General features: G+C 47.7%; 6 protein-coding genes across 6 annotated transcripts; 4 read left to right on the forward strand and 2 right to left on the reverse strand.

The window, feature by feature from the left end:
* Window positions 1–447: 447 nt before the first annotated feature.
* Window positions 448–3,051, forward strand: CANTADRAFT_51624 (ubiquitin ligase complex subunit; the record flags this gene model as incomplete). The annotated part of the gene is made up of 1 exon (XM_020209969.1): window positions 448–3,051. The coding sequence occupies one exon, from the start codon at window positions 448–450 to the stop codon at window positions 3,049–3,051; it is 2,604 nt and encodes an 867-aa protein (XP_020064011.1).
* Window positions 3,052–8,427: 5,376 nt separating this feature from the next.
* Window positions 8,428–9,981, forward strand: NOP5 (RNA-processing protein; the record flags this gene model as incomplete). Its single annotated transcript, XM_020211642.1, has 1 exon — window positions 8,428–9,981. One exon carries the CDS (start codon window positions 8,428–8,430, stop codon window positions 9,979–9,981), a length of 1,554 nt encoding a protein of 517 aa, XP_020064012.1.
* Window positions 9,982–10,816: 835 nt separating this feature from the next.
* Window positions 10,817–12,553, reverse strand: CANTADRAFT_21684 (uncharacterized protein; the record flags this gene model as incomplete). The annotated part of the gene is made up of 1 exon (XM_020206725.1): window positions 10,817–12,553. The coding sequence occupies one exon, from the start codon at window positions 12,551–12,553 to the stop codon at window positions 10,817–10,819; it is 1,737 nt and encodes a 578-aa protein (XP_020064013.1).
* Window positions 12,554–12,697: 144 nt separating this feature from the next.
* On the forward strand, window positions 12,698–13,222 carry CANTADRAFT_42282 (uncharacterized protein; the record flags this gene model as incomplete). Its single annotated transcript, XM_020208903.2, has 1 exon — window positions 12,698–13,222. A coding segment is annotated over one exon (525 nt), but the record flags the coding sequence as incomplete, so codon positions are not given.
* Window positions 13,223–14,303: 1,081 nt separating this feature from the next.
* PKH3 (protein kinase) lies at window positions 14,304–16,784 on the reverse strand (the record flags this gene model as incomplete). The annotated part of the gene is made up of 3 exons (XM_020208816.1): window positions 14,304–14,894; window positions 15,009–15,407; window positions 15,498–16,784. Coding segments are annotated over 3 exons (2,277 nt in total), but the record flags the coding sequence as incomplete, so codon positions are not given.
* A 2,395-nt stretch (window positions 16,785–19,179) lies between these two features.
* On the forward strand, window positions 19,180–21,594 carry CANTADRAFT_51562 (metalloendopeptidase; the record flags this gene model as incomplete). The annotated part of the gene is made up of 2 exons (XM_020209958.1): window positions 19,180–20,312; window positions 20,370–21,594. 2 exons carry the CDS (start codon window positions 19,180–19,182, stop codon window positions 21,592–21,594), a joined length of 2,358 nt encoding a protein of 785 aa, XP_020064016.1.
* Between the last annotated feature and the right edge of the window lie 936 nt (window positions 21,595–22,530).

Here is a 22,530-nt window from a genome sequence, read left to right on the forward strand (position 1 = left end):
GGGCTGGGTTGACAAGCTGGCGAGAATAGTGCGAAAAAAGAGGGGGTTGGGGGTGGATTTGCTGGTGGGTTTGTGGGAGGCCTAGGGAGAATAGTGCGAAGTCCGGCAAAGGCGTGGCGAGAGCGTCGCGGAAGTGGGCGAAATTTCTCGCTAGCAGTAAAGGGACTGGTATATCCCACAAAATCCCACCAAATACGTACAGAGAAGCGAAAGTAGAGTCAATTCGCTCACAACTCTAGAACCACCCTCCATCTGCCTCGATTGCCTGATATCTGGCCCTATACCTGGCACTCCAGAATGGCTACTGGGATCACCTCAAGACATCACGTGCCACGCACTGTCCACACGACCTACAATCAAATCTCACTCCACCACTCCAGCTTCATCCTACAACATTGCACCCACCCATTGACCAGCATATACCCCCACACGCATTGTCATGTTGTTATGAGGACGCTAAAGAGTGTATTGTGTCTTTTTCCTGTCTTGATAGCGCACCTGCTTGCAGTGCAGCAAGACCAGGCAATCCTTGAGGACATCACGCTGAACAGCCTCCAAAACGCAGAAAACGCGGTTCCAGACGGTACCGCCCCAACAACCACATCCACAGTCATCTCCAGCGAATCCAGCAGTTCATTTGAAGAATGGCCTCCAAGTGGCCACGCTACACCTAATAACGACACACGTGACCCCAGATCACGCGAACAGAGGGCCCATCAAGCGTACCTAGAAGCCCTTTCTCTCCTAGACACCGTTCCTCCCCGAGAGCCAAACCGTACTCTAGAGCACGTCATTTCCAATGGGAAGCTTCAAATTCCCCCATACAGCAACGTTACTAAGAATTATGAGCATACTGCTTCAACTACACCTCAGCCTGTGCCTGAAATAATCACATCCAAAGTGATTCCATTGCTTGAAGAAGCAATCAAACTCAACTACTCACCAGCATTAGTCACCTTGGCGGACTTCCACATGTTCGGAAATTATTCTGTACCCCCTGACTACAGAAAATCCCTAGAATTATACCATAAGGCAGTTTCGATTGAGGGGGATGGACATGCCTACTTCATGCTAGGCTATATATACTCGTCAGGGCTTTTTGGAGAAGTCGAAGTTGACCAAATAAAAGCCAATTTATACTACAATTTGGGTATGCAAAACGGGGACCTCAATTCCATACTTGCCTTGGCATACAGAACCTACAATGGAATAGGAATACCAGCGAACTACGAGCTTTCTCTTCACTACTATTCCAGATTGGCCACTATTGGAAAGGCTAATTTGGCTCGGATTGAAGAACAAATGCAAGAGGTGAGGATTCCTCTCAACATCAGAATATCCGACTTCAATGGTGGGCTATACGGCCCCAAGCTCAGCGAGTCTCCCGATTCCATTGATTCTATGGTGCGACTTTACTCCCTGAATATCAAGAAGTTCGAAGAATACAACATGGATCACAACGACCACGAATACGTCAACTTGTACTTTAATGCGTTGAAGCATTATGATGGTGGCTACTTCTTCCCTGTTAACAGAACAAGGGCTTTTGAGTATCTCGACGACTGCATCGCTTTGGGTGACAGAAACTATGGCAAGCGGATGTTTCATAATATCGACTCTATCGACAAGAGATTCTTGGGCCTCTGCTACTCCCAGTTAGGACACATGTACTATAAGGGATATGGGGTGGAAAAGGATATGGATAAGGCAAGGAAGTTGCATGAAATTTCCCTTGCAGTCGATAAAAATGGCCAGTCATACAATGATTTGGGTACCATGAAACAAAGTGGGTTGGATGGCAAGCCCATCAATGAGACTGAAGTGATTGAATATTTCATCAAGGCAGTAAAGATGGGCTACCAAACGGCCAACTTGAATTTGGCCAAGTATCTTACCGAGTTGAGCCCTAATCAAGACCCAGCTGAGGGTGATTATGCGATAAAGATATATGAAGCAATTCGTAAATCTGCCTACAGTGGTGTCATAGAATCTTGGTTCCACTATGCTGAGTTCGCTCAGTCTGGATTGACCAGTTTGGTGGATCCTCAAAAGAGATATGATTGCCAATCAACCATATACTACTACAAAGTTTTTGTGGAACGGTTGGAAAGCTTTTTTTTGCCCCACTTAAGATTTGCTTTTGATGAATTTATAGCTGGAAATTTTCAGAACGCTTTAATTGGGTACTCAATTGCTGCTGAACAGGGTCTAGAAAATGCCCAAGTATCGACGGCCTATTTGCTTTATCAGCTACAGCCACTCAAGTCCAAGCTGAAGGTACAGTGGTTTGATCCCAAGCGGGTCAAGTCAGCAGTTAAGTACCTCGAGAGGTCTTCGGCCCAGATGAATATCGACTCTATGATCTTATTGGGTGACTTATACCTTGAAGGTATAGAAAATGCATTAGATATCGATTACCAAAAAGCATTTCAATATTATCACAAGGCCACCAAGCTTATGTCCTCTCATGCAGCATACAAGCTCGGATACATGTATGAATATGGCCTTGGTACCCTCAATAACTCCGTTGACTTCTTTATGGCCAAGAGGTACTATGACTTGAGTATGGAGTATAAGGAGAAGACACTTGAAGATCCAAAGCTTAGTCATTTTATTCCAATTCAATGGGCACTTATTCGGTTGAGATTGAAGTATTTATTCAACAAGAATAAATTTAAATCGTATAAGGACAACGAATCCAATAGCTGGTTCAAAGCATTCAAGAATATTGGAAAGGGAAGTGGGAGCGAAGAGCTGGAGACAGCTGGCAATAAGAGAACAGGTATAACGACTGAAAGGGCCAATAACAGGGCAACTGCCCACCACGAAGGTGGTGAATATGATGGGGACGAGGAATATGATATAGGTGACTATCTTGTTATCGGTTTGACAATTTCGTTCTTCGTCTTCTTTTTTATGAGAAACTTGTACAGGTTTTGGAGAATGAGGAATAATGGCGACGATGCTCAACGTGGCTTCAGATTTTGGTTCAACGGGTATGAACTTAATTTTGGAAACGGTGACTTTGAATTCAGATTCTTTGCTATCTAATATGGGCTCTTGATACTTCCCAATGCATGGTTGACATACACAATATATACCACTTTTTTTTCAGTATGGAATAGAGTAATACTTTGCACTGATTATTAGTACCTATGTTTGTGCTTCTCTTGAAGTCTGTAATCATTAAATCATATCTTGCTAAAAAAGTCTATAATATTCCAGGCCGTGAGACTCATTTGGCCCTGAAACTCACGCCATGTTGTTCACAATATCTCTCAAGACTCCATTGCCAATTAATCTAGCACCTTTGTCTTGGGGTTTTCGTTCAACGGTCTGACTGCCTTTTTCCGGAAAAGTATATACAACGTCTGCATTCGATTTGAGGTTGTAGATCCATTTTCTATCTGACAAGAGTTCGATGAAGGTCCTGATGCTATCTGCGGACGATAATGTTGACTTCGAGCCCAAAATAATAAGTTTGGATCGTGCCCTGGTAATGGCTACATTAATTCTTCTCCATTCCTGTACCAAATCGCCTGCCTTTTTGTCTGTGTTGGATCTAACCAACGAAATTATGATGCAGTCTTTATCTCTTCCCTGGTATTGATCTGCCGTAAGAATTTCCAAATCTTTCTTGTCCCACAATTTCTTGTGCAACAAACGCAATTGTGCTCGATTGAACGACATGACTCCAATACTTGATTCTCGGACTCCACTCACAGTTAATGCCTCCACAATCTGGCGAATGAGTTCAGCTTCAACTAAGTTATCGACCCGTTCTCCAATGCTACGCTCGTAGCCAGGAAGGTTGTCATGATTCAAGAAAAGTACCTTATTCTTCTCATCTAGTACCTTATGTAACCACAAATCATCAGAACTGTGATGACTTTTGTTAACGAAAGCATCCAATTTTGAAGGATATGCAACCTTTAAACACTGGGTGGCAACTTCATGGGACCCACATTTTAACCTATTATTATATACCAAAATATTCGAAAGCTGCATAATCTCGTAGCACATGCGATACTGGTAAGTGAGTTCGACGAGACTCTCTGGATGAGACTCTGCTAATATCTTGAACAAGGACTTGGAGAGTCCAGCTCTTACTTTAGGATTTGGATGCTGCACCAATGGCGGCAACTGCAAATGATCACCTACCAATACAAACTTTTCACAAAATCTCAAGGGACCAAGACTAATAGGCATAGACACTTGTGAGGCCTCATCGATAATACAGTAGTCAAAATTAGTTCTCAAGTTGAATGCAATATCTCCAATTCCTAAACAGGTTGAAGCAACAACGGGAGGTGTTAAGTATGTCTCACAAAATTCCAGGTATGTTGTAATTTTTGAACCTGGAACGTACAGTTGAATTTCTGGATGAACTCGGGGAAGATAACCAATTCTTAGAAAATTAACCCCATAAGTCTTCAACTTAATTAAGATATTATCCACGGCCGAATGTGTATATGATGCCAAAAATACTGTCTTGTTATTCTCGACAAGATACTTGATAATTTGAGCTATAACCGTGGTTTTTCCTGTTCCAGGCATGCCTAAGATTAAAGAATAATCTTGAGTAGTAAGAACCTTATCAAATGCTTTGATCTGATCAGGGTTGTACTTTTGGGGATCTGTTTCATAGAAAAGCGATTTTGAGGAAAACCTTGGAACTTCTAAATCCACAATTAGCTTTAGACGTCTTTCATCTCCATTCTTCATGAACAAGTTGAGCACATTATACCTTGCGAGTCCCATTCCTTCAAAAAACTCATCCTTGTCGATTCTGAAAGTAGACTTGGATGTGTAGTCCACCTGGTTCCTTAATGCACTTTTGTATATCTGATCTTTATGAGGTTCTGAGTATCCAGGTTGCGACTTCAAAGCCTCTTGAGTCAGATCCAGCTGACTCAATTTCAAATTTGACGAATGGACTCTTCTGCCTGTAGAAATAACAATTGTGTTACCACTAATGGATATAACTGTTCCTCCTCCTAAATTAAAATGCCCTGACTCGTCACTGATTATTACCCTATCATACTTGACGATTTTGCTACCAATCCAATCACTTCCTAAATTCTTTCTGGAGAATGTGTAGTAGAACTTTTCTTCTAAAGGCCGTTCATCAACTTGGACAATAACCAAATTACCAATTGCCATTCCTTGTTGCTCTTCGCGCTGCTTGGCTGTATGTACCCATAAGTACTTCAATGCCCTTCTCAGGATGCTCTCTTCTTGAGTGAGCAATTGGTCCCAGTAGTCGTAAAATTCTTTATAGTGTTGCTTGTCATTTAAATGTTCAGTGATTTGATTGTACATTTCTGGAGGGATTCCACTGTCTTCTGGTGTGCCTTCTTCGTCTAGTTTGTTAATTGTCATGCATGCTTCTTGAACGGGACAGAAGTCACACATTGTTCTCTTGAGCAATGGTGGTAACTCACGCGTAGATCCCTTGAAATATTTGGTGATCCTATTTCTGAGATTGACCAAGGATTTCAAGTCTTGCTTAGATATATCACATTTCTTTGTAACTCCATCCTTTGTGTAAACTAAAAGGAAAGAATTGACGTCCATCTCGTATCTATCTTTGTAAAGCAATGCATAAAGGGACGCCTGTGCTTGATGGGTGATGTGCTCTCTTCCCGTTTTTATTTCCATCGGGATGAGGAATGAGCCATTTAGTCCCTGGTTTTTTAACTTAGCCTCCAATGTCGCATCGACCATTCCCTTTACCCCATACATTGGAGACCAGATGTTTTCTTCAATCGACAATACCTCACTTACTGAGAAAGAGACCTTGTCGTTGAAACCAGAATCGATTTCATTCCTCTTTGAAAGAGGCTGACGATAGTACGTCTGGAACCATTTCAATAGATACGGCAATTGTTTCACTATATCCTCCTTTACATGCTCCACCTCTGGGCCAACGCTCAAGATATTCAAGAGATATTCTTGGATGAATTGGTCTGTAAGCTCGAGCATGAATTTCATGGAATACCGGTTATTGATAAAACATGCTTGGAATATGCCATGAATAATATCACCAATAATTAGCGGAAGAGATGAAACACCTGGAAATTTGAGTCTATTAGTCAAAACTACCTTTCTTGGGCATGAGAGTTGCTGCGAAATTGCTGTGGCCGAGATCAAAGTGTCGGGGTTCCAGATTATTAGGTTGTTTGTGTCGTCAATAAATTTCGGAGCTTGTGGATTAGTTATAATAACATGGATTATATCACCAGATTCGTACTCAAGTTCAGTGTATTCTCCTCGGACGATAAGCTTTTGAGGAATCAAGCTTGAGTCAATCACATCCATGATTAACTGGCGTTTTGACGAGTTCTCCCCGTAGTAATTTTCCCGAATTTCTCTGATTTGGTATCTTTTAAGATCAGGTTTCTCAAAAGAAAGCTGCACCTCCGTGTTTTCCTTCTCTTGGTAATCGACTTTGTTCTGTAATGCATCGAATTTTTGTATACTCTTCTGAAATGAAGTTGCATGCACAGCATCGCGCTCAATTTGAGTAAGTGATTCGTTTCTCTTGTACCCTATCTGTGTTTTCTGCTTGTTGGAATTGGAAACAGATAATAATTGGATGAGCTCTGAGTCATCATCAGTGAAGGGATCTTCCGAATCACTGGCCGCTGCAGAAGCGAGGTTTGGGCCAGAAACTTTGTTTTGTGGAGGATTCGTTGTAGACTCTTGTATTGAGTCGTCTGAGATCGAAAATTGTGATGACAGTGCTTCCGACTCTTTTGGGTGCAAAATTACTGGCTCAGGGACATGCGAGTTCGCCACCTTTGGGCTAGAGTCAATTGGATCGTCATCTTCAGCAAGTGGCGTCCTGATGCTATTTGTTTTGCTGGTTTCCTCTGATTGTGTGGCTAAAGCTGCCAATAACTCTGAATCGTCGTCCGAAAAGGGATCATCTGAGAAATCATCCTCTTCATCGCCTGTACTCTCGTTTTTAGGAAGCAGATTGGTCTCAAACTTGTCCATCCAGCTGTTAAGGGTATTTTTGGTGGCAGACGAGATTTCTCGTTTGCGGAGCTTCGTTTTCGAGCGAATCAAGCTATCGAGGCCACTGGATTTGGCCCTCACAAGACTAGGAGATCGCTGGTGAAGACGGCGCTTGTTGGAGCTTTCGGCGGATGAGATGTCCGAGTGGGTTCTGTTGAGAGTAGGTGTGGTTTGGGACAATATGTTGTGACACTCGCTTCCATACTTGGAGAGCACTGGGTTGGTTTCGATGTCAAGAGCCTGTCTGTGGAGGTTTGGCTCGGATAAGACAGTATGCTTGCGGCTGCCAGCAGGCTGCGATGTGAGGTTCTTCAACGGCGACGACGGGATTCTGTCTTTGGTTGGTCTGGTGGGGCTGGCCTTCCATCTTATTCCATCAAAGCTGTCATCTGAGCTCTGGTGGCCAAGAATCTCATGGATAATGGGTCGTTTGTCGTCAGATGACTGGATTCGATCGTCTGAGCTGAGATCGGGGACGGTGGCGACAGCTGGCGGTGGTTTGGGCCTGGAAACCGATGGGTTGTGCTGGGCGGGTAAAGACGCGGTGGTGGAAGTGCGCTTCAGAGGGTCATTGGTGAGCTTATTGATGGGTTCGAAGAAGTAGGTTGTTTTGTGAGTCTTCCTAGACGGCTTGATGGACTCCGAGGGACCGTTGTTGCGCTTTAGAGGATGTGGGCGATCCATCTTGGTGGTGGAGTACGCGTCAGACTCTGGAGATATGGTGGTGCGTGGGGGGCGGGCAGGAAAAAGGTTTAGGGAGAACTGGGGGAGATATAGGGAAAGCTAGGGAGAGCCAGGAAGAGCTAGCGCGCAGAGTGACAGCAAATTTGGGCGGGACATAGCGAGGGTGTCGCGGGAAAAATCTCCATTTAACGGCACTATCACCAGGGTGCCAGTGCCAACCACCCAGTGCTACTAGGGAAACCTCTATTGTTCCAGCAGTAAAGGTTTTTACAACAGGCTTTGCCACAATTGGATGGAAAAAACTGTAGCTGGAGAAACACCACCCAGTAGATTCATGCCCGGCCATCACTGTTCGTCCCGTGTTGGCTTGGCCCATTATTGGCCATTGTCGATCTCTCTTCGGCCCTGCTGCTGGTACCAACGATGCCATGTCCTGCACATAGTCCCGATGAGCACCACAGTGGGGATCATCCCACAACGGCCCAAAAATGGCCCAAACTGGTCCCAGATCTCCCATAGCACCTTATTGCCGTTCAAGACCTAGACTGCACAATTTGCCCTCCAAAAGACCCTTCTCTCCTTCCCCGCCAATCACAGCTCCATCCATCGCCTCCACGATCGCGATGGACGGTCACGTGCAGCGCTCCCCCGTGATCCCGAAAATTTCTCACCTCATCACATTTTTCACCATCTCTTTATCCTTCATCTTCACCATCCACCATGGCTTACGTCTTAACGGAAACTGCTGCAGGTTATGCTTTATTAAAGTCTTCCGATAAAAAAATCCACAAGTCCTCCAGCTTGATCAATGACTTGAACTCCGTGGAAAAGGTCACCGAGGCCTTCAAGATTCACAGATTCGAAAAGTTCCAATCTGCCTCCAGTGCCTTGGAAGAAGCCAACGCCATCATCGAGGGTAAGGTCTCCGACAACTTGAAGAAGTTGTTGGAAGATGTCAAGTCCGACAAGAAGGCCACCTTGATCGTTTCCGAGGCCAAGTTGGGTAATGCCATCAACAAGTTGGGACTCAACTTCTCGGTTGTTTCCGACGCTGCCTCTCTCGATTTACACAGAGCCATCAAGGAGTTCTTGCCTGAGTTGTTGCCAGGCTTGGATGAATCCACCATCAAGCAAATGTCCCTCGGTTTGGCCCACTCCATCGGCCGTCACAAGTTGAAGTTCTCGGCCGACAAGGTCGACACCATGATTGTCCAGGCCATCGCCTTGTTGGACGACTTGGACAAGGAATTGAACACCTACGCCATGAGATGTAAGGAGTGGTACGGCTGGCACTTCCCTGAGTTGGCCAAGATTATCGTCGACTCCGTTGCCTACGCCAGAATCATCTTGGTCATGGGTGTCAGATCCAACGCTGCTGAAACCGACTTGAGCGAAATCTTGCCTGAAGAGCACGAAGAAAGAGTCAAGTCTGCTGCCGAAGTGTCCATGGGTACCGAAATCACCGCTACCGACTTGGAGAACATCAGAGCTCTTGCTGACCAGATTGTTGAGTTCGCTGCCTACAGAGAAAAATTGTCGAACTACTTAAATTCCAGAATGAAGGCCATTGCTCCAAACTTGACTGCCTTGGTGGGTGAGTTGGTGGGTGCCAGATTGATCTCGCACGCTGGTTCGTTGACCTCGTTGGCCAAGGCCCCAGCCTCTACCATCCAGATCTTGGGTGCTGAAAAGGCGTTGTTCAGAGCCTTGAAGACCAAGCACGACACACCAAAGTACGGTTTGTTGTACCACGCTTCATTGGTCGGTCAGGCCAGTGGTAAGAACAAGGGTAAGATTGCCAGAGTGTTGGCTGCCAAGGCTGCAGTTGCCTTGAGATACGACTCGTTGGCTGAAGAGCGTGACGACAGTGGTGACTTCGGTTTGGAGGTCAGAGCCAAGGTTGAATCCAGATTGAGCACTTTAGAAGGCCGTGACTTGAGAACCACCTCCAAGGTTGTCAGAGACCAACCAAAGGTTGAAATAACCGAAGCTCGTGCTTACAACGCCGATGCCGATGCTGCCATCGATTCTGATGACGAATCCGAAACCGAAGAGGTTGACGAAAAGAAGGAAAAGAAGGAAAAGAAGGAAAAGAAGAAGGAAAAGAAGGACAAGAAGGACAAGAAGAGAAAGAGAGACGACTCCGATGAAGAAGAAGAAGAAGAGAAGCCAGCCAAGAAGGAAAAGAAAGACAAGAAGGAAAAGAAGGAAAAGAAGGANAAGAAGGAGAAGAAGGAGAAGAAGGAAAAGAAGGAAAAGAAGGAAAAGAAGTAACCACCCGGTTGATTATTCTATTGCATTCCATTCTACAGCCACGCGCTCATACATTTGTTCTATAGGTTGCCTGTGTTTTATTAATATATACATTTAGCGAAGACCAATGTAGGGCCTAAATAGGCTGTGCCTGAAGAGGTGCCTGGCATTACCCAAGATAAATAATCAGTGGTTCAGGCAATATTTTAATTAATTATTGACCACTGCTTCAATATTTTCAGATATGGATTAGAATAGCAGTGGTGTTTGCTTGGCAGGTTGATGTAATTATAAAAGAAATACGTAGTTTAAAGGTAGTTGCGCATCGGGACCAGATGTGCACTTATGATGGATCAACCCGCTATTGATTCAAAGGCATGGTATTGCTTCCAGTATTTATTTAAGACCTATTTGCAAGCTCTTATGGTTAATCAAAAGCTTATTCTGTACCACTTGATTATTTTCTGGTGGTTTCATAATATCAAGTATTTTATAATTCATACCTGTTAGAAAACATTGCGTTACTTTCATTTCTTTCTCCACTCTAGGTGAACGACTGCAGAGGGAACATACCGTGCTTATTCTCCCTTTCGGGAACTCTAAAAATTTCCGATCAGGTTAGAAGGAAAACCATCAGCGAAGAATAATCATCTTATCAATTTTGTTACAAGATTCTACAGATCTAATCACAGATCAAGTCCAAAGTATTGATCAGCTCGGAGAAAGGTGTCGTCTATAATTATCAAATACTGTTACGTTAAGTCATCGCTGTGTTTCTTCTATTGCCACAAGTCAATGGATGTCGGGACTGGCTGCTAGTTGCGGTTCGTCTAGGGGATACTGTAGAGGATTTCCGCTAATCGAGGTCGGGGATATCCATGTCCTGGTCCTCTCTTCCGTCTGTTGCCTCGCTTGTTTCTCCCGCACCAGGGGCACTTCTGGTGTCGCCCACTTCTCTGCCGTTTACGAATACTCTGTTCTGTCCGCCGGTGAATTGCGAAATGATATTAGTCAAGCCATCAGGCAAAACGCCTCGGAGAGCGTCTCTCAACGGGTAATCGTTTCTATCACCTGCACCCGGGTCTGCAGGCTCCGTGCTCAGTCTGCCTATTCTACCTTCCATCAAGTCGCCAAAGTCGTTGAGCATTTCTCTGATTCCAGACGTGCGCTCTGGTCTTGTGGCAGGCTGGGGAACGTCACGGCTGGGAGCAGCAGGCGCCACAGGAACTGCTTCCTCGGTGGTTACCCCAGTGGTGGCAGGGGCAGTCGCAGGATCGTCTGCGCCCGCTCTTCTTCCAGGGTACAACGAGGTGATATCTCTAGGGGTGGCTATGGCTATGGTTTCGGTGCCAGTCGACGCCAACATGTTCTGGGTGACCTCTGGGGTAAGAATGCCTGGATTGGTTCTGTTCATACGTTCCGAAATGGTTCGGAACATGGTGTCTCTGATATTTGGGTAGAAGGTGAAGTACTCCATGTCAGCCTCCAGAGCGTGCGAGCGCAACACCGCCAATATTCTTCGCACGTCGCTAACTATCCCCCGTATCGTGCCCAGAGGCTCTCCCTGTTGGTAGGCTCTTTTTTCGGTGAGACTAATGGATTGGCACAATCTCTGAACGAACTGAGGCAAGATGGCTCTGATCTTGGTGGCCTTGTACTCGTCTATGGATGCGTGGGGGTCGAAGTGCTGAGGCAACACCTCGCCTGCCAGGCACTTCAACGCGATCAAGTAGCTCTGCAACGCCGTCAAACTGGACCCCATGTACAAGTGGCAGTACCCCAACTGGGTCCAGGCTGGCGTGAAACTGCGCTCGTGGAGGAGCGCACGGTTAAGGTCGCAAATCGCTTCACGGAAGCAGTTCAATGCGATGTATGCGATGGCTCGGTTGGTGTAGAGCTGGCTGAGAGTGGCAGCGGATCCGTGGTCGCACAATCCAATGGCCTCGGTGTAGATTTGGATGGCCTGGGGATGCGCCTGCGACGACATGAGGTTGTTTCCCTGTTCTCTGAGCTTGTGTACGGTGTGCTGGGACGCTGGGGAGTCGCCCAGCGCGTGCAACTCCACCTGGACCTCCAAGGTGTCGCGGAACAGCTGGTACACCTGAGCGTGCACGCCAGCTGGAGCTTTCCCCGGAGTCTGGTCCACATACCCTGCGCACACGTTGGTGAGGACGTGGTAGTAGTTGGTGCTGGTGCTGGCACCAGCGACCATTGCTGCGCGATGCAATATGTGGTACAATCGAGGACCCACCAGCAGCAATGGTAACGCGGTGGAAATCCACTCACTGGGGTTGGCCAAAGCCAGCTCGATCTTGGCAATCAAGTCCTCAGTGGTGGGCTGGCTCGAGGCGTCGAAACGCGCCTCTTCCGGCCTGTAGAGCGTGTTAGCGATAGCCTGGACTGTAGGATCACTGGTGATACCGGCAAAGTCCGCCAGTGCCGCCTTTTCGAGCCACTGGGCGGATTCTTGTCGACATTTGGCCTCCTGGACCGTGTCTTGCACTTCGGCGCCCGCCAACTCCAGCACGGGTCTGCGCAAGAACGCGATCAAGGCGATGACGAAGGCATACTGGAACGCGATTTCCTGGGACATGCTGGGGATGGATGGGATGAACAGGTGGCCTCGATGGAGATGGATCGTTGGCGGAACAGTATGTCTCACGTGCGAGTAGTCGCGTGACCGAGTATCTATAGCGGCCGCTAGTGGCTTCTATTTGCCACCATGCCTGCCACTCCGTTTTTTGCTGCCACCAGCACCACGCCAGCCCCGTCGGTGGTGCCTGAGCATCTCCTCTCACCCCAGAACTGTACCTCGCCCCAGCGCATCCGCGCGTTTCTCCGGCTCTCCAGAATAGCCACGGACGACACCATCCGCGAGCACTTGAACGAATTGAAAGGCAACCAGGCGTGTGATGTGTACTACACCAACACCATCTTGCCCCAGTGGAATGCACGGGCCCAGATCATCCAGTACTGCTCTGATTACGCGATCCAATTGAGAGCACAGGCCGAGGGCAAACACCCAATGCCTGAACCCAAGCCAGCCTCTGCTGACGACCCCGACCCCTACAACCTCCGGATCGATCCCTACGCGGTCAAGAACCGTAACGCAGAGCTCGAAAGCCGGTTTTCCCAGGTGGAAGAGGTGGAACGGTGGGTCCGTAACGAGAGGTCAGTGGAGTCCATCGTGCGCGAGGAGACTGCCAAGGCACTCAGCGACCGGTGCTACTACCGCGACTGGCTCAATGTATATAGTAAATAAGCCAGTTGGGTGTGTATGGGGAACAATAGCTATCCAAAAACTCTACCTTCAACTCGGATTTTCCGTTGGAAATTCACTCCAGTCCTTGCAGTTTCAAGCTGCGAATTAAATAGCACTCCAGTCTTCGCTGTTTCGAGATGACATTATATGACACTTCACAATGACACTCAGTTCCCGTAGGTTACTGTTAAATAACATTTTCGTACTCTAGGAAATTAAACTCACTTTCTTTGTTCTTTCGCTGGAATTTAAGTAGCTCTCCGGTCCCCAACTCTACGAGTTGGTAATAAATCAGGGTCCTCGTATCGAGTTGGAAAATTGATAACACTTCAGCCCTCGTTTTCAAGTGGAAATCAAATAACGTCTTCGTATATTCGAGCTGGAATTATTGCAAGCATAATACTCCCTGTACTCCCAGACAGTTGCAACCAAAATCTCATACTGCTTTGAGTGGAACTTAAATAACCCTTCTGCCCCCGTACTGGACAATATGAAAAGTAATAGCTTTGTACCAATGAGTTCCTTACTCCCAACAAAATTGTACTCGAACTGATTTCGTCAAAAATCTCGTACTTTTCCTAGTTTGGAACTAACTAAACGTGCTCGTGCTGTTCGAGATGAAAACCGTAAGCATAATGCTTCCAAATGACTTTTTGCTCCCCCAACAACAAAATGGGTAACATTATTTCTGCATAGCATTCATTCGAACCCGTTCTATTAATCTATTTCTCATCTTTCAACGACCATTCCCTCAATACATAGCCACAATTTAATGCATTGGCCCATACAGCATTCCCTTCAATTGACTGGTCCTTGCCTTTCCCCATACATCTTCTTGCTTTCTAGTAGATTCTGAATACATGAACTTTTATCCACCGTCAATAAATATGTTTTGAGCTACGATTGTGCCCTGAGGCTGCCTATTCACATTGTTTACTCTAGAGTCTACCTATTTATGGGCAGCTGCGGCGGCCGCATGCGCAAAGCTCTTCTTGTCAGAATTCGAGGTGGTTTCCGATTTGGTCGAAACGGTTCGTTTCACTTTTTTGGCGGTGCTCTTGACCTTTTTCTTTGCCTTGGATGGCTTTTCCTCCTCCTGGGGCTTTGGCTTGGAGATCAGCTCCTTGGCCATCAATAAGCACTCGATCCAGCCATAATTCTTGCCAAGCTTGACGGGGTTTTCGCTTCGGTCCAACACCTTGACGGTGTCACCCAATGAAAGCCTGTCCGTGGGAGCAATTCTCTTCAAGAATATCAAATCACCATCCTCTCTGATCAACTCCAAAATGAGGTAGCCGTAGACCTCCTCATCAATGGGATTGTCATCCCCGTCCACAGCAATGCTCTCAAACTCGTAATCGTACATCAGGTAATCGCTCCCCTGGTTGGCCTTCAAGTCCACCAAGATCACGTTCAACAAACCGTCGATGAAAAATACCCTGGCAAAATTAGTGATTACTGTCACCACCGGAACAGTGTTCCTGGCCAACTCTCTCTGGAACCGAGTGATTAATTCGTCGATGGCAGAATCATCCAATGGCTCGGCTTGAGACCGTTTCACTATGCTGTTGCTCAAATACAGCTTGAAGACTGTGTCCATCTTGAGGATCTTCTCTTCGGGCTCAAGTAGGCTGTATATTTCGCTGAACTTGATGGTGTTCTCCAAAGAAGGCTTTGCTGGTTTTACGGGCTCGGCTTTGTCCACTTTCTCGTTGGATTTCACGCTAGCTTTTTCACTGCCCTTGGAAGTCTTAAATTGGTTTGATGTTAATGTTGGAGACTTGACAAGGCGATTATTGGCGAAGCCTTGTTGATTCAATGAAGGTGAAGATTTTGGTTGCGGAGGCTGTTGCTTACCGGCAGCAGCAGCTGCCGCGGCTGCGTGTGGGGCACTAGGGACACCTATACTCTGAACCTGTGCAGACGTCTGTGTTGGTTTGTAAGTAGGGACACTTCCTGAAGGTTTGCGCACCGAAGGTGGGGGAATTGTTGGTGACGATGAACTGGGTGGTGCTGGCATGCTAGGAGGCGCAGAAATCAGGTCGTTTCCATTACTGCTTATGTTGTTGAATGCAGTTTTTGATCTAAGATTGGTATGCTTAGGAATTCTTCCTGGTGACTCTGGAGACGAGGCATTTATGAAATTCTGGCTTGGGGACGAGGGAATGTAGGGAGAGTTAATTCTCTGGGCTCCCAGGGCTCCATTATAAGCTGGTCCAAGCGAGTGGCCATTAGAACTGGCTCCATTGCCCATTGGGGGCCCTGGGTGTGAAACTGGCATGGGTCCTGGGATCGGCCCTGGTTTGGATCCGTTCATAGGAAAACCCAGCTGATGTGGAGGTGGTCCAGGAAATCTATTGGAGTACTGGTTGGCAGACACTTTGGGAGGCGATGGCTGGTTGGAAGGATTAGCCATTTGCTGTGGAGATGCGGGTGGAGGCATGTAGGTCTTCTTTAGTTTGTTTGCTGGTTGATATGCAGTTTTTGATCCAAACGACGGTATTAGGTTGTAGTCCGACAGTTGGATCTGGGAATGGAGTTGCTGAAACGAGCTGGACTGCTTCATATCTCTGTTGGAGCCTGTTTTGAGGCCAGGCATGTAGGAAGATGTCGTGGCAGCGGGAGTCGAGCCATGGGGCTCGAATCTGGGGACTTTGCGACCCCAGATGTAGTTCTGGTCGTCCCAGTGTACCTCGTGGAACCAGTGTGAAGCCATGATTTGGGAAATGGTCAATCTCTGGGAAGGGTCTGCTACCAAGATCTGGTCCACGAGCTGGACCACGTCTGCTGGCACAGGCGTCTTTGTGCGGAACGAGTAGTCCACGGCTATGATTTTCTCGAACGTGAGATACTCGGTATTACCTTTAAATGGCGGATTACCGTGGAAAAACTGATACAAGATACACCCCAAGGCCCATACGTCGGACTCGAAGCCACAAACGTTGTGCTTCAACAACTCAGGCGATACGTACTCGGCAGTTCCCACGAACGAGCCCTGGCGGTCTGCCTTGTCGGGAGCCTCGTGGACGTCGTTGTAGTCGATGTTTTCGCCGGAATTGTCGTCAGAGCCGCCCAACAACTTGGCAGCGCCAAAGTCGGTGATTTTCAAGTTGAAGTCATGGCCCACCAATATGTTCTCGGGTTTCAAGTCACGGTGGATCACGCCCTTGCTGTGGATGAACCGCACGGCGTCCACGATCTGGCACATGTAGAATTTGGCCACCTGCTCCGACAACGAGCCGAACTTGCGGATGATCGAGAGGAGCTCACCGTACTCGGCGAAGTCGAGCACGAAGAACAAGCTGGATTCGTCTTGGAACGTGTAGTACAACTGGACAATGCCTGGGTGCTGCTGGCCCAAGCGGTGCAACGTGGTTTTCTCGATGTTGACGTACTTGATCTTGTCCTCCTTGACGATGTGCCGTTTGGAGAGCACCTTGATGGCGTATGTCTGTTTGTTGTGGACATCCAACGCTGAGAACACGGTGGAGTACGAGCCTTCACCAATGCGAGTTCCGAACTGGTAGTCGTTGGCAGACCGCCTCTTGGCCTGGCTAGCAGAGGCATTGGAGGCCCCAGGCGGCGAGCCGCCTTTGGAGGGTTTGTACATGGTGCTGAGGAGGCGTGGGGGAAGAAGTAGCGTGTTTGGTGAAGTGGATTGAATGGTGGGGATGAGTGCACTTGGGCCAGGCACGAATAGGGGCGGTGGGTGGCTGCGAGACTTGGGAGAGGACACCGAGAGTGGGTGTCATGAGCCAGTCATAATGAGCCAGTGGCAACTAGCCAGTGGGTGTGTGTGTGGCTTGTGGGTGGCATGCTGGAATATGGCTTTACATTATGAATACATTCGGTTATTCAATCATTTATTGTACGTACATTCGTTATTGAATACATTTAATTATTGCGGATTCGTGTCATTACATGCCAGGAATACTTCCCAGTAATGCCAAAGTATTCCTGCCTGGGCTGAAATTTTCTGGACCCAGCATTCGGACTGGCGTTTCCCAGGAGCGTGAATTGCTGGGCATCGTCCGGTTGCTTTTTGGTGCGCTTTTCGCAACCGTCAACGACCACGTATGAATACAGAAAATTGGCCCATAAAATTGGAAATTGAGTGTCTCGGGCAGAGGCTAGGATATATTGCTAGGCAAATAGTTGTTACCTTAACTGGTGACAGTATCATGTACTAGAAATTCGTTAAAAGAATTGAATTCATTAGGGCTGGTGGTTATTCTGGGTAGACCGAAACCTTGTAGAAAACAAGGACAGCTAATGAATTATTGCATTCGAAGATGGTGCAAAACTCAATAAATTCCCATGTACGGTTGACATTTCCGAGGAGAAGAGCAGCACGTACGCTCCGATGTCTTACACCTAGCCAATTACCATATCTATTACCGGTCTAAATAGTAGACAATTTTTGTGACTATGTATGCTGCACGATTCGCATCATCCCATGCATGTTGTTGCACCTTGCATTAAAGTAACGCATATCAAGAATAATGATAATTGTGTTTGATAATCAAGATTCAGGTCAGATTAGGTGTACTTCTTTTTGTTCGTATTGCTTTAACACGAATTGATGGAATTGGCAAATATTGTAAAAATTTTGGGAAATTTTGAACAATTTGACGTTACTCTCCTCAAGCATGCTTACCTAAAGTGAAAATTCAGCGGATGCTCAAGTTGAAGTATTTGTGCTCACACTCTGTGATGGTTTGCTTGTAACATAATTTATCTAAATTGAAGAAAGACTTCATTTAAGAAATTTATGAAAACAGATTTCAGCATATTCACCACACCTAGAGGTGATAATATTGGAATTATTGTTGTGTTTTCCTTGCAGTATAGTTTGCCTGCTAGTGACATAGAACCTAACGGATCTGAGAGAGGAAATTATAATGTACTTTAGTAGCAAAAAATGGATTCAGATTTCTATAGGTAATAAATGTGGGTGCAAAAAGACCCAACCAGATTTGGGTTATTCGAAACTAAGTGGATTCTCAACAGCTTAAATATGGGAGCGGGAGGCAGGACCCGTTGAACTTCCATTGAGCACTTTGGAATCGTCTTCTGTTTTCCAGTGAGTCCTAATTCATGAATTCGAATTGCCACTAGAGAAGTATTGACAAAAGATGTTAGTTCGTTGATTAATATCGTATGACAACTACCCCTGGGTGGTAAGAATCCTGCAAAATTGGGCTCCCAAGAAGGACGCTCAAACTTCAATAATCAAACGGTAATTGACTGCGTAGTCACACGACAGTTGATTACCAGGGATGTCCTCGAATCACGTAGTCATACTACAATTAGAATACCAGTGAAGCTGTTGACCCGATTGCTCTAATAATTTCAAGGGCAATTGCTGCAAGGCTTCTTCATCATACCACCTGGTGCCATTCTGGACAAAATAAGTCATCTACAATAGCTCCACGAGTGGACAAAAAACGCTAACTACAAGAACTTCAAGACTGCCCTTCTCAACAAATACGTTCACAATTACTCCCTATGGGACTTGCCTGGGAACTTTCCCATTCGAGCTATCGCCCAGGACGTTGAAGTTCTTCGTTTTTGCCTTTTACCAAAGCCCTTCTTCGTTACCACCCTTAGTGATAAAGGAGCATCCACGCCATCCACGCCATACGACATCCTGTCCTAGTCACTACAGCATCACCCACCTGTTCATGCCAGCCCCAGCAGTCTAGAAGTCGTGCGCCCGTCGGAGGGCTGTCATTTCCTATCTGCCCCACCGGATCTGATCGCATGACTCCTAGTCTTCGCAAATTTTCGAGTGATAATAAAAAGATAGACAATATAGATGATGAATATCTGTCATATGACCGGAAACCAACTCTGATTCAGCTTTAACATCACCAAAGGAGGACTAGCACATTCACCCACACATATAGCGTAATCGATACAGGCAACAAGGCATCCATCCACTGATATCTATAACCATGAGGTTAACAGCCACCCTTCGAAGAAGCCACCCGTTTCTCAGCAGGGCCAGCGAATTACGCCACCACAAGCACGGCGTCAGGTCGGCAGCGCTCTCCACGGCGCCAGAGGACGCTCATTCCACCCATTTGCGGCGGGTGTTCGACGACCAGAAGTACTTCCAAGCATTCAACAAACAGGCCACCGACGGCGCCAGTGGGCTCTTTGGGCCTCGCACGGGCCTCTTCCGCAACGAGAGCTTGTCAACACCGCACGGACTCGTGGAGTTCTCCAAACAGTCGCTCCAGGAGGCCAAGGCGTTGGTAGCCGCCATGGTGGCAGATGCCAGCGCGGGAGCCGCTGGAAGAGCCACCTACATTCGCAAATTGGACCAGCTCAGCGACCTCTTGTGCCGAGTGATCGACGTGGCAGAGTTCATCCGGGTAGCGCACCCCAGCTCCAAGTGGGTAAACGCTGCCCAGCAGACCCACGAGATCATGTTTGAGTACATGAACCAGCTCAACACCAACGTGGAGTTGTACCAGCACCTCCGGGACATTTTGGCGGACGACTCGGTGCGCGCGAAATTGACGCCTGAGGAAGTGCTGGTGGGGGAGTATTTGCAGCAGGACTTCGAGCGCTCGGGAATCCACATGGACCCAGCTACACGAGCACGGTTTGTGTCTATCACTCAGGAGATCTCGCTCTTGGGGTCACACTTCAACAACGAGCTCCACAACCTCCAGTCGTACTGGTGTGAGGTGACGGCAGCCGAGTTTGCCCAGATTCCCGATGCCCAGCTCCGCAGCGAAATCTTGAGCTACCAGGGGCGCGCGGGCCAGCGCGGTGGGAGTGGCACGGTGCAAGTGCCGTTGGCAGGCCACATTCCCTACACGATTTTGACGCACTGTCCCGCGGAGGCGGTGCGTAAGAAAATCTGGATAGCATTGCACAACTCGTCCGAGGACCAGATTGCCACTCTCAATGGGTTCTTGGAGCAGCGGGCGCACTTGGCACGGATGTTGGGGTACCGGTCGTTTGCGCACTATCAGCTCGAGCACAAGATGGCGCGGACACCGGAGAATGTGAAGGCGTTTCTCGGTGAGCTCCAGGGGCTGTTGCGGGAAGGAGGGGTTGCACGAGAGCTCGCGCGGTTGCGCCAAGCTGGTACCGATGGTACCAGTGGAGCTAGTTCCACTGGCGAGACCAGTGCTGCTAGCAACAGTGGGACTACCAGTTCCACCACTGGTTTTACCGACGACGCCAGCGCCATCCGTCCCTGGGACCGTGACTACCTCCTCGCACGCCTCCAGCACCACACCAAAACCCAGGCCCCCTCTGCACCCATCGCCGACTACTTCTCCATTGGTACGGTGGTCGCAGGCTTGAGTCGCTTGTTCACCGCCCTCTACAACGTCAAGTTCGTGCCGGAGCCCACCCTCCGTGGTGAGACCTGGGACCCCAACCAAGTGCGCAAGCTCAACGTGTACGATGTGGGCTCCAACACCAAGTTAGGGTATCTCTACCTCGACTTCTGGCTGCCAAAGGTGCTCCCTTCGCACTTCACTATTGTGTGCCTGCGTCGCCTCAACGAGGCCCTTGGCACTGAGAACCGCTCCCAGATGTCGGCGCGTGTGCAGTTGGATGGCGACTACCAGTTGCCGGTCATTTCGTTGGTGTGCAATTTCCACCGCGCTAACGAGCCCATTGGCCGCTTCGCGGGAATAGAAGCCTCACGCCCCACCCTCCTTACCTTGGACCAGGTCGATACCGTGTTCCACGAGATGGGCCACGCCATGCACTCCATGCTTGGACGTACCGAGCTTCACAACTTGTCAGGGACACGTTGTGCCACCGACTTCGTGGAGTTGCCATCTGTATTGATGGAGCAGTTCAGTAAGGACCCGCGGGTGATGGTGGAAATCGGTCGCCATCACCAAACTGGCGCACGGTTGTCGAGCCAGTTGTTGGCCCAGCACCACCGCCAGCGCATGGAGCTCGACGAGTGTGAAACCTACATGCAATCCAAGATGGCCATGTTGGACCAAGCGTTGCACAGCGAGGAGTGGATGTGTCGTGAGGGGCCTCCAGACTCCACTGCTGTGTACCACAAGCTCGAGGCACGCCTCGAGGTGTTTGCTGACCAGTGGTCCACCTGGCACGGCAAGTTTCCCCACTTGTTCTCGTACGGGGCGGTGTACTACTCGTACTTGTTGGACCGAGCGATCGCAGCTCGGGTATGGGAGGGCCTTTTTGCGGCCGATCCCTGGAGCAGGGCTGCTGGTGAGCGGTACCGCCACAGCATCTTGAAGTGGGGAGGCACCCGGGATCCGTGGGAATGCTTGGGAGACGCCTTGGGCGACCCCGAGCTTGCCGGGGGAGACTCGCGGGCGATGGAGATTATAGGTCATGGGCAAAAGGATAAGCGGGGATAAGAGTGACAGGAGACAGATCACTGGAGGGAGTCTAGGCTAGGATCGGATAATCTAATGGTGGTGATAATGGCTACAGGAAATTCACGGCGATTGTCATCACAGGAGGATAATTTGGGATGATTGTATTTTCTCTCATAGCATAGAAAACCTAGGAGTCCTTTGGGGCGATGATCATGGTTATGTGGCAGATTGCATCCTTTTGGTCGATAATCATATTGGCCACCACCTCGATAGTCTCAACGATCTACTCCCAGGAGATTATCATTGTTACTGACCATCACCACTCCCACTCTCTTAGTGGCGATGCTCTAGAACACACGGTAATCACAAATACCACTACAGAATAGAGACCAATAGATGCCACCAGGCAGACAAAACGAATGGACAAAGTCCAACGAAAGTTATACATATTTTCTAAAGAGATACACTCCGATAGTTGTGACGTGATTAGAAATCACCCAGAACTCGAGATGTACACTTCGATATTTATCCTTGACTATATAACATATAGCTGACTTGTAAATAATATTCTTAAACATGACATTTATCATCTTTGGCCATGTAAATCGAGTAATCATTAAAGTAATCATTAATCAAATTAATTCATAACTTGACTTCAGACACGGAAATCGAACTACCAAAACGTATTGACCGATAGCTGTGTTGTGCATAGCGTTGCAACTACGATAGTTTCTCCAACCCGGAGATCATTACTAAATGCCAACAATATCTTCCACTCAAATAATAGGTTTAGTCGGTGGGACTCACCGTTACCATTGTTGCCATACATCAACGTTCAAACACCTAATAGCTTCTCCAATCGATGGCTTTAATCTAGCGATGGTTCATTCAAATTTCTTCTTTATCAACTTTCGATGCTAGGAAAATAGACGACGATATTCGCTTTATAATTATAGATACCAAGTTTACAAGCTT

This window comes from Suhomyces tanzawaensis (genome assembly GCF_001661415.1).
Source record: "Suhomyces tanzawaensis NRRL Y-17324 unplaced genomic scaffold CANTAscaffold_4, whole genome shotgun sequence".
Lineage (NCBI taxonomy): Eukaryota > Fungi > Ascomycota > Pichiomycetes > Serinales > Debaryomycetaceae > Suhomyces > Suhomyces tanzawaensis.